Below are 11,689 nucleotides of genomic sequence, written 5' to 3'. Positions count from 1 at the left end.
ATGAATAAAGGCAAGGGAATTGGCACTTCTAAGCAATTTAGGTGGACAAAGCCAATGGAGGGTGTATTTCTACAGATATTAGCTGAAGAGGCTAACAATCCCAACAATCCANTCAATAGAGATTATGACCGTGATTCTTACATAAATAGTATTTTGTGTGAGGGTGATAAAAAATGTATTAGCATTATTAGAATGCAACCTATTTCATTCTATAAGTTGTGTGACATTCTTACCACTAATAACTTATTGCACACAACTAGAGCCGTTAGTGTTAAAGAACAAGTGATAATGTTCTTACATATAATAGGTCACAATGTAAGATTTCGGGTTATTGGATCAAGGTATTATAGGTCAATTGAGACAGTTCATCGTTATTTTAGAAGTGTTTTGAGAGCCATTTTAACTTTGTATAAGAAGCTCATAGTATTACCGGATAGTGAATTAACTCCCCATGAAATCATTAGCAATCCTCGATTTTATCCATACTTTAAAGATTGTCTAGGAGCAATAGATGGAACCCATATTCGTGATTCTGTGCCACTTAATGTGCAAGGAAGATTTCGCGGACGGAAAGGTGGAACAACACAAAATGTGTTTGCTGCCGTCACGTTTGATTTGAGATTTTGTTATGTGCTTGCTGGGTGGGAAGGTAGTGCACACGATTCTCGTGTCTTGAATGATGCACTCACACGTCCCAATAGATTTAAAATTCCAGAAGGTATAACTAATACAACTATCATTTTTTCATTATGTTACAATATATTATATAAAAATTACATATAAGTAATCAAGTTGTGTACACTTGTAGGAAAATATTATCTTGGTGATGCTGGATATGGCATCCGGAATGGGATACTTACTCCATACCGTGGTGTTAGATATCATTTGAAGGAGTTTAGTGGTCATCGTCCTGAGAATAAGAAAGAACTATTTAATCTTCGTCATTCGTCCTTAAGAACAACTATTGAAAGAGTGTTTGGAATTTTGAAGAAACGATTCCGTGTATTAGATGCAGAACCATTTTGGGATTTTATGACACAAGTGGATATAGTTTTAGCTTGTTGCATAATTCATAACCATATTATGGGAATCGATCCTAATGATGAAATTAATCAAGCATTAGTTGATGATGATGGTAGCTTGTTGACATTATCTCATACTCAAAGTGAAGAAAGACACGAGGCTAAACAGTGGAATGCAAAGAGGGATGAAATTGCAGAACAAATGTGGAATGACTTTAGTATCTAGTTTATTGTTAAACATTTCTTATTGCTACTTTGTTGGATGTTATTAGTTGTTAAACTTGGATTAGTTTATGTTTGGTACTTGTTTTATTGTTAAACATTTCTTAGTGCTGCTTTGTTGAATGTTATTAATTGTTAAACTTGGATTACTTTATAGTTGATATTTGTTTTATTGTTTTATTGTTCCAAAATTATTTGTCTTATAGCATCATGAATAAAGGCAAGGGAATTGGCACTTCTAAGCAATTTAGGTGGACAAAGCCAATGGAGGGTGTATTTCTACAGATATTAGCTGAAGAGGCTAACAATCCCAACAATCCAACTAACAATTTTAGATCTTCCTCATTCAACCGTGTTGCTTCTACTATTTCTGAACAATTCAATGTTGCATGTGAATCCAAACATGTAGAGAATCATTTGAAAACAGTGAAGAACACGTGGATGATGATTTGCAAACTGAAAAATTTGAGTGGAGTTGGTTGGGAGGATTCGTTGAAAATGATTACATGCGATTCAGCAACTTATATGGAGCTTATCTCGGTAATTTGGTATTAACATAATTCTAATGTTAAAATTTTTTACTATTGCATACTTTTTAATGTATTTTTGCTTTTTATTGATAGGCAACTCCCAAGTATGAAACTATATTGAACAGAAAAATTGAGTATTATGATGAAATGTCTATTGTTGTTGGGAGAGATTGTGCCGTAGGAAGGTTTGCAAAATCTTTTGCAGATATTGAGCTAGAAAGTACCAATGAAGTGGATGACATAACTCCTGAAAACTTGCATGACCAAAATGATGAAGAAACTAGGGGGAAAACATCTGTATCAACTGCTACTTCGTCTAAAAAATCAGGGCGTAAGAGAAAGTCACTTGACTTGAAAGTTGATGAAATGGCAAAGCAACTTGGTAACATTGCATCAGCCATTAAATCATTGAGCACCAGTGGCATTGATGAAAGTGAATTGTATCAACAAGTGATGACAATAGGCGCCGACTTTCACGAGGATGATTTGTGCAAAGCATTTGAATTTCTAATGACAAACGAAGTTCAAGCTAGAATTTTCAAGGTGAAGAGTTCAAGCTTGAAGAGAAAGTGGATTGAGAGCTTTATTTCATCTTTGAGTTAGATATTGGTTATGTTGGATTTTATTACTTTCTCTTGGATTGTAAGACGTTAATGTTGGATTGCTAGATTGTTATTTTGATATCTTATTTTGGATTGTAAGACTTTAATGTTGGATTGCTAGATTGTTATTTTGATATCTTATTTTGGATTGTAAAATTTGGATGGGATGATCAACTAGTTATTTAGGAATTGTTATTTTGATATCTTATTTTGGATTGTAAGATGTTGGATACAATGATCAACTCAATTTTGCTTTGTTATTTTTAATTGTAGTACTTTGTTAGTTATTTTGATATTTTATTAGTCATTTGTTAATTATAAATGTTGTTATATTTAAACAAATATACTAAAACACGTAATTATAGAATTCTGTTCATTTTCCTCCTCATTTTCTGGAAAATGAACCAAACACTTCTTCCTCATTTTCTGGAAAATGAACCAAACACACAATATACAGTTTTCTGCTCTGCAGCCAAACACAAGAAAGGAAAATGATTTCTGGAAAATGACTCATTTTCTAGAAATCATTTTCCAGAAATCATTTTCCTGCTTTCCAAACACACCCTAAATGTAAAATCAATGCACTTATTAGGGAGCCATTGCACTTATGAGAGGGGTCGTTTTACTTATATCGAGCAGTTGCACTTATTAAACTAGATTAATTAGTCATTGGGCAGCATAAATACTGAGTTCCTGTGACAACAAAGTGGGACATGCTCAAACTTGTACTCTAACTATTAACCTTTGTTTATTGATACACAAATACTTTCCGGTAACATTATTAAGGTACGGTACTCTTCTGTTTCGCATGACAAAACGCAGCTTTCCAAACACTTGCTTGCCAATAAAATTACACTTGGTGCAATTCACTAATCTAATCACTACTGCTCTAATGTCATTGTTAAGACTACTAATTATTTCAATTTTACCGCTGTCCTAAATGCATTCTTATAATTAAGTTCACGAAACGGGTCGCTGCTAGAATTTGTTATGAATGAACTTGAGATTTTGGAGGATTTATTCCTACAAAGTATAATTCTTTAATTAATGTTTTATTAGGCCAAAGGGATTTTGGAGTTGCTCAACAGCTACAGAGACTGTAATATGTTTACGCAAAAAGCTACTATTATTTCACTGCTCACCCACTTTCATGCTTATGTTCTTGTTTTCTATTCATTGTCAACAGATTGGTTTTATTTATTTATTTCCTCTGTTTCATATTGAATGTTTATATTTAAAATTTACTATAAATGAGATTGGCATTCTAGAATAAAAGGAATATTTATAAGGATATAAAAAAAAAATTGCCGCCTCCCAATTGTGTGTGTGTGTATATATATACACACACACACCAAGAAACTCTAAAGAAAAAAGTAGGGTTAAATATAATAAGCTATTGTGTTGGTCCCGTGGGTAGGGGTTACAAGTCTAGATGGGGTGAATAGACTTGTAAAGATTTTTGAAAATTATCAACGGTTCGAATGAAGAAGATCCAAAGGGTTACTTCTATGCTACTCCAACGATTTGAGAGTTTTACGCAGCGAAAATATATTATACCCCTAGTTAGTTTGTTTGCACGTAGTTTGTTCTTTGAAAGATTAAGTTTGCATGAATGTTATGCAAAAATTAAAAGCAGAAATGTAAAGAGATTGAGAGAGAATTTTTTATAGTGATTCGGCCAACTCTGCCTACTCCACTCTTCTCCTTAAACACTTAGGAGGTTTGCACTATTCCTTTAGTACAAAACGGACGTTCAAGCCTTGAACACAAAGCCGGCCTTGAACTCCACAGGTTTTTCAACTCAATTGAATTTACTCTGCATCTTTCTACTTCTACCGAGTAAAGAGGTTGAAGAAAAAGATTCTTCAATCTCCAACTAAGAGTTTGGCTTGGTTGAATCTGGATAAGAGCTTTCTTCGCAACATAAGTCTCTTGAATCTGGATATGAACTTTAAGTTTTCTCTCTCACTAGCCTTGCTTGATAATTGCTTTTTCGCGCTTTGAGCACTTAGAAAATTTTTTAATAGACAAGCACATTCTTTAGTCTTGAATGAAGGTATTTATAGGCGTTTTAGAAATGTGTCCGTTGGAGGGAAACCCATTTCAAACGTCTATTAACCAGCGGGTAATCCGGAGGTTGGGTACACTTGTCAGACTTCCAACCGTTAAAGACTTATTTGCGTTGAACATATTTGTTTGTTCTGCACAAAATGTCTAGGCTTTTTAAGGAAAATCCTCATTGAAATGTGAAACTAAGACTCTCTTTGCCTTGGTTACAATCACTACTGTTTTTAAGGTTTCGAACTGTTGGCTCAGAGAATGTCTCGAGTTGTTGTTTTTGAATGATTAACTATTACTATTCGAGTTAATGTTTCAAACCTTAACATTTTACAACCTCTCGGATACGAATGGTTGACCTTACCATTTGTTTCACCTTATACTTTGAAAGATAAAACCTTCCACCATTCGGCCTTTGCAACCTTTCGATCTTGTAGTCTTTACTCTTCGAATCTTATTCTTGAACTCTTCAAGTCTTCAACTCTTCGAGGTCTTCAACTTCAAGCTATTCGAAAGGTAACCATTTGAGTTACTATTCAAACTTTGTTGAGACTATCCGAAACGTAACCTTTCGAGTTATCATCATTCGAATTGTTTTGTCTATCTGAAACGTGACTTCTCGAGTTACCAATAGGACTATTCGATTTTGAGCATAAATGACCCAAGTCTAAAAGGTAAAAATAAATAGGGGACTAAAATTCTTAACTTTTGGTATCTATCAAAATCTAAATTACAAATGTTTCTAACACATTGATCTATTCCAGATGAGCAGTCTAGAAAAAAAATGTGACGGCATTATGGTAATTTTTCTAAGTAAGTTCATTTTTTTTATTTGGGTGCATTATTTTCCTTCTTTGAGTGCATATTGTCCTTCTTCGAATGCATATTGTTCCTTCTTTGAGTGCATAGTTTCGCTTTGTAGGATGCAAAGTTATGAACATTACATTACATGTTAAAGGTGGGCACATAAATGTACAAAGTTAACCCAATGGGGTAGCTCAAGTGGCAAGTGAGCTTTTTTTATGGAGAAGAATTTCGGGAGAATCCGGGTTCAGTTCCCACAAGTGATGATTCCCCTTGGGCCAGCTCTCATGCCACCGGACCGTTAAACGGACGGAGAAAGACCCGTTGAATTTACCAAAAAAAAAGTAAATGTATAAAGTTTTCCTTACCTTAAGGTGCAAACCGTTAAACGGACGGAGAAAAGCCCGTCGAATTTACCAAAAAAAAAAAGTAAATGTACAAAGTTTTCCTTACCTTAAGGTGCGGAGAAAAGCCCGTCGAATTTACCAAAAAAAAAAAGTAAATGTACAAAGTTTTCCTTACCTTAAGGTGCAAATTTATTCATCCTTAGTTGTAAAGTTTTGCACATTGAGTAGCGACACTATTTACCTAAGTATTCAAAATTATATGCCTGAAGGTGCAAATTTATGCACCCTAAGTTACAAAGTTATGCACCTTATGTTGTAAAGTTATGCACCGTACCCTAAGGTACATAGTTATGCATATTATTTTGTGTTTGTTGTATTTTTACTAATTTTTCAAGTGCATAACTTTGGTTGTTATTTTAAATTTGTTAATTCCAATTAGTTGTTATACTATGGACCAGGGTGTACCTTGCAAAGTGGACCCTGTCCTAAATTGCGTATTTTAGTATTAGAATTGTAAACTTTTAGAATATAAATTGTGCTTTTAAGTTTTGAGAATTGTGAATACAATACATGGTCACCACAAATTGTAAACTTTTAAAAAGTAAGCTGTGAACATTTAGTATGTAAATGGTGTATTTTGAACCCGGGTTCACAAAATAATTTACCCATGGTTCCATCGTTACACATTGCAATTGTTTTTTTTATTGAAGAATTGATTAAAAAGATAAAAAAATATATTTTAAAAATGAAAATCATGCATTAAATATGACAAAATAAAATGTTGATGGAGTAAATGTGAAATTGACATAGTAGTTCTAGGACTAAAAAGAGGTTTTCTTTTTTTTTTTTTTTAAATAAACAAAAGTGAATAAATATTATGCATTCCATATCACTTAAATATAATAGGGCATTTTGTTACTAGGAAAATTCAATCTTTCTTGTAAATTTAAAAGGTCAGAAAATATTTCAACATTTAGCAAAACTTTGACTTGAGAAAGTTGAGACCAATTAAGAATTAGATTTTTTTTTTTGAAACACTCATGATCTTTCACAAAGTAGTATTTTGTGAGCACTTATTTGAGATGGTAATAGAGGTATCATCATGTTACATATTAGTTGGTAGGAATCAAATTCATTAAAATCAAGAAAAATAAATGTAACCTATGGTGGGGTATGATTCTTTTTCCAATATGAGTGAAAAAGTATAAAAATTATTCAATTATATATTTTACCTTTTTAATGATAGGTTAAAAAAAAACCTCTTATAAATATATCATATTTGTCTCTTACTTTACCTATTTAAAGAAGGCAAAAACTTGTGTGAGACCGTCTCACCGTGAGACGAGTCGGGTCGGGTCGTGTCAAGGTGAAAATGTTATGCTTATACACACAAATGTCATACTTATATGCTCAAATGTAATACTAATCAATAATAAAAATTTTGTTACTTATAACGGTAAATGTCATACTTTTAAGGGAAAATGTAATACTTTTACATTTCGATTTAAAAGTATTACTACCTCCGTCCCAAAATGGTTGTCTGATTCGTTTAACGAGGCTTGACTGAAGTTATTTCTAATCCATTTTTTAATAATATTAAGTTTAGCATTAATATATAAAATTTATATATTTAGAAACTACATTAAAAGTATTATTAAACACAAAAAATTAAATTTAAAAATAATAAAGAATTACTAAAGAAAATAAGTAATGAAAATAGTGGGTTTGACCAATGAATAGTAAATAGGACAAGTAAAATGGGACAGAGGGAGTACATTTTTCCTCAAAAGTATCATATTTTTCCTTATAAGAAAGGGGAACATTACTTATTATTGAAAATGTAATACTTTGATGGAAAATATAATACTTTTACATCAAAATACAAAATTATTACTATACATTTTTCTTCAAAAGTATTACATTTTTCTTTATAAATGACAAAAATTTTATTATTTAGTATTACATTTGGGCATATAAGTATGATATTTGCGCATATAAGTATGACATTTGAATGTTGATTCAGCATGACCTGACCCCTCTCACAAATAAGGATACGCGAGACGGTCTCACACAAGTGTGACCTTTAAAGAAAGATAATACTTCAACATTGAAACAAAAAAATCTCAACTCACCATAGAAGATTGCAAATCAACAAAAAGTGTACTGTGTATGTTTTTTTTTTTTTTTTTTTTTTTTTTTTTTTTTTTNANTTTTTTTTTTTTTTTTTTTTTTTTTTTTTTTTTTTTTGCAAATTTTCGTTTGTACATATATATTCTGTTGCGAAATGTATTCTACTAATTGTAATATGCATACATAATGTATATTTTATACTACATATAAATATTGCACAAAATAACGTATATTCTAAAATTTTAATTCTCTATGATGGGAAATACTCCCCCGTGACTGTGTACTGTCGAATACGGTCGGTTGGTCGGCAAGCCTTGAGCCGACCATATGCCTCGTCCCGATCATCTCGCCTACCTGGGTCCCGCGACTCCGAACTATGGACATACCCCGAGCTCCCGATCTAAAGTTCCAAGGGACCCGACCTTTGAGCCGATATAGGATAGAGATTTTAGGGCACGTGTACGGCTTTTAGCGCGGCCTCAAAATATGAAAGTGCATGGTCCCCACGTGTACAACATGCCAGCCACCCAGAACCTACCCCCCCCCCCCTCAACTCACCCCTTTAAATACTCGCATTTATTATGGAGAGGGGACTTTTGGCACTCCAATCCTGGTTTGAGGTATACCTCTCGACCATATCTCCAGGGACCATTAAGCTGCTTAACCCGACCCTTTGTAATTAATAATACTTGCTTGTGTTGAGATTATATCTTTCCCTGTATTTACACTATCATTTTTGGCGTCGTCTGTGGGGATCCGATACAATAGCCCGTGGGTAGAGCGACCAACCTTCCCATGTATCCATATTTAGATTTTTTTAATGAGCCAGACGCCCAAGAGATGGATTTCTTACATGACCCAGGGGTCGACGATCAGGATTTGAAGTACCACCTCAATGCTCGCATGGGGTTGGACTGAGCTCATCCCGAGGAACCTCCGTAGCAAGACCCGATCAACGTCATACACGAAGTCCCGACCTACCCCACCGGACTGGGGTAGATGCCTTATCATTACCCTGTTAACACGATGAGCATCCCTAACTTAAATTACCAATGGTGGCATCATACTTCGCAATATTACGCACCACCGCCCCCTTACCCGTTTCAACCTGGTGTCTACCCACAACCGACTTATATCTCGACGCCCGACATGTCGGCCATTCCTCAGGAGAGGGATCACACCCCCAACGACCTAGAGCTCCGACGTGTCCAGTCGGAAAGGAGGCCACATCCAACACGACCAGAACCGTCGGCACAGCCTCGTCGACCGGTAGGGGCCAGGATAGGGTTAGTTGATGGATCATAGTATGATTCCCCCCTAGGAGAAGTGCATTCGAGAGTTTAAGACCCTCAGCCTGGGATAGGCTAGGAGTGCGAGAGGAGGGCCGAATCCATGGACCGGCCCACCGCAAGTTACCGAGGAGACTCTGAGAGTAGTAGTTCCCGCCCGAGTAGAACGTGCAACTGGGGAGGAAATGGCGACAACGACAGTTTACCCCGAGGCATTTTGGACCAAGTCCGAAGAGAATTCAACCGCTAGAAGAACAAACAGGCCCCTCGATAAAGCAACAACACCCCAGCACTATTGGCCAAATCGTTCACCGACGAAGTGGTGAACCACCCCTACCCTATAGATCTGCGGATTCCTGGAAACAAAGGCTACAACGGCAAAACCGACCCCCGAGGAGCACCTTAACTCCTACTACGGGAACATGCTAATGATGGGAGTATCTGACGCGGTGATTTGCTGAGCATTTTATTCTACTCTTGAAGGGCGAGCTATTGAGTGGTTCAAAACATTGGAACCTAAGTCGATTGACAGCTTCGCCGAACTCGCGAGAAGGTTTATTCAGCGATTCGCAACGTCGAAGGCTGTCCGACGACATTTTACATACCTGGAAATAGCAAAGTAGGACGAGGGAGAAACACTGGCCGACTTCCTAGTCAAGTGGAAGAATGCAGTGGGTGTGGTTGAACCAATGGACGACTGGACAACAATTAACGTACTTCATTCTTCGTTGAGGGCTGGCGCATTATACCCGGATTTCATTCTCCGACCACCGTTGTCGTATGAAGAAGCATTGAGGCGAGTAGCCGACCATGCCAACGCTGGGGAGGCCAATGTAGCCAAGCAACGCCAAGAAGCGGAACCAAGTCGGAATGACCACCGAAACACCGACAGATCACAAAAGGCCAGAGACGGGCCGATCCGCGAATGCGCCCCGGGCTACGCTCAGTTAACACGACTGATAGCTGAGGTGCTGGACTATGCCCAGTCCTGCAACCTTATCAGACTGCTAGAGCCCAGACATGATGGTGACGACAAATCCAAATATTATGCTTACCATCGGAATCGCGGGCATAACACAGATGATTGCTCGAGCTTGAAAAGGGTGGTCGAAGAGCTCTTAAAATCAGGCGAACTATCCCAATTTGTGCAAAAGGAGAAGAGCTGGTGATCTTGGAAGTAAATGTTTAAGAGGTTGGAAAAAGAAAAGAAAGGCAAGGACCTTGACGGACGGGAGGAACCACCACCCGCCCCGAGCGCGAAACAAACCATCCATGTAATCTTCGGAGGTCCCGAAGGTGGTGACGCCCTAGAAGAGCGCCGTCAATGGTCTCGAGAACTGCATGTTGGCCTCGTTGATTCAGAACCACGAGAGAAGCGACCGAGAATGGATCCAATAGAATTCATGGCGTATGACTTACCTTCATCGGCCGGCCTGGAAACTGGAGCTGGAATAACCCGTATGCAATGACCTTCATCGGTCGGCCTGGAAACTGGAGCTGGAATAGCAACGGTCACGGCAGCCTTCTTAGGAACATACTTCTCCGAGCGACTATAGTCCGGGCGTTCAAGGTCAACTTCCTTCACGTTGTCGGGAGAGCAGAAGATCCAATACTCATAAGACTCTGCAGAGATCTTTACGACCGCGTTCTTAAGGGTTCGAATCGCAGGAGGGTACTTATGTTTTGTATAGTGAGCAAACCACACCCGGGGGACCGGGAGTTCCCAAGTGTACTTAATGGAGATGATGCGGTTCTTCCAGTCCTTATTGTTGTCACAAGTGGGGAATACTGCAAAAATGACCCCGGGATTGTGCCATAAGAAAACCCCCGCCGTGTTATGGGGAAATGTGCCGAACGGCAAAGATAAAGTTGAACAACTCCATGGTGCAAGGGATGTTAATTGATGAGAAAGCAACAATATATACAATCTCTAAGAGCATTCACACCAACTGTTTATGGGAGGGTTTTTTTTTTTTTTTTTTTTTTTTTTTCCTTCTAATTTTAAAATTTCGCTCTATTTTTTAAAAATTTAAAAATATACGAATAAATGTATTTTCTTTAAAAAAAAATAAATTCTATCGTTCATTTCGGATATTAAGCTGCGGCTTCAGCTTCACCGCCGAAGTTACGACGGCGAGCTCCGTTTCTGATGTCCTGTTGTAAACCGTCTCGAACTTCTGCAAGACGTCTTTGATAAGCTCTATGTGGTCTATGTCCACGAGGATGTTTTGGAAGTTGACCGTGTGCGGCTGGAGTTCAGACGACTTGACGATCTATCTCGTCAATTACCGACCGCTTCTTTTCTTAGCTCCTGTTAGGTCTAGCGAAGAAATCGAACTCCGAATCCTCCGCGAGGATTTTCTCGATCTTCTCCAAATTGACCGAGGTTATTTCCGAGTTCCGTTCTACTTGGCGACGTCGCAGAGCGCGGTGCGGTAGCTTCCGATAGCAGAGTCAACAATTTTGGCGCCAAGCGCCGCCGCCGCCACCGCGACTGGAGCGTTTTGAGGTCTAGGGAGAAGGCGAACTTCGCCGTCGGTGAGACGATGATTTGAATCGACGGTAGTGAGCACCGACCAGATATTTAAATTAAATTTAGAGTGATTCTACTTTTGCTCCTTCGGTTACAGTGCTAATTTCAAATTATCTGATTTCGATCTGACTTCTATTATTTAACTTTAATAA

General features: G+C 37.4%; 2 protein-coding genes across 2 annotated transcripts; both read left to right on the top strand.

Moving 5' to 3' along the window:
* LOC116029782 (protein ALP1-like) lies at positions 1-1,248 on the top strand. Its single transcript, XM_031271825.1, has 3 exons — positions 1-148; positions 308-718; positions 809-1,248. Exons 1-3 carry the CDS (start codon positions 1-3, stop codon positions 1,246-1,248), a joined length of 999 nt encoding a protein of 332 aa, XP_031127685.1.
* A 206-nt stretch (positions 1,249-1,454) lies between these two features.
* On the top strand, positions 1,455-2,377 carry LOC116029781. Its single transcript, XM_031271824.1, has 2 exons — positions 1,455-1,784; positions 1,868-2,377. Exons 1-2 carry the CDS (start codon positions 1,455-1,457, stop codon positions 2,375-2,377), a joined length of 840 nt encoding a protein of 279 aa, XP_031127684.1.
* The last annotated feature ends 9,312 nt before the right edge of the window (positions 2,378-11,689 follow it).

The sequence above is a fragment of the Ipomoea triloba genome, chromosome 9 (genome assembly GCF_003576645.1).
Source record: "Ipomoea triloba cultivar NCNSP0323 chromosome 9, ASM357664v1".
Lineage (NCBI taxonomy): Eukaryota > Viridiplantae > Streptophyta > Magnoliopsida > Solanales > Convolvulaceae > Ipomoea > Ipomoea triloba.
This window is presented reverse-complemented; position numbering and strand designations above follow the sequence as displayed.

Bases quoted from the DNA above. Each gene is read 5' to 3' on its own strand.
- LOC116029781 (XM_031271824.1), top strand. From the start codon at position 1,455: ATGAATAAAGGCAAGGGAATTGGCACTTCTAAGCAATTTAGGTGGACA. The intron at 1,785-1,867 runs GTAATTTGGTAT...TTTTATTGATAG, and splicing joins CTTATATGGAGCTTATCTCG to GCAACTCCCAAGTATGAAAC.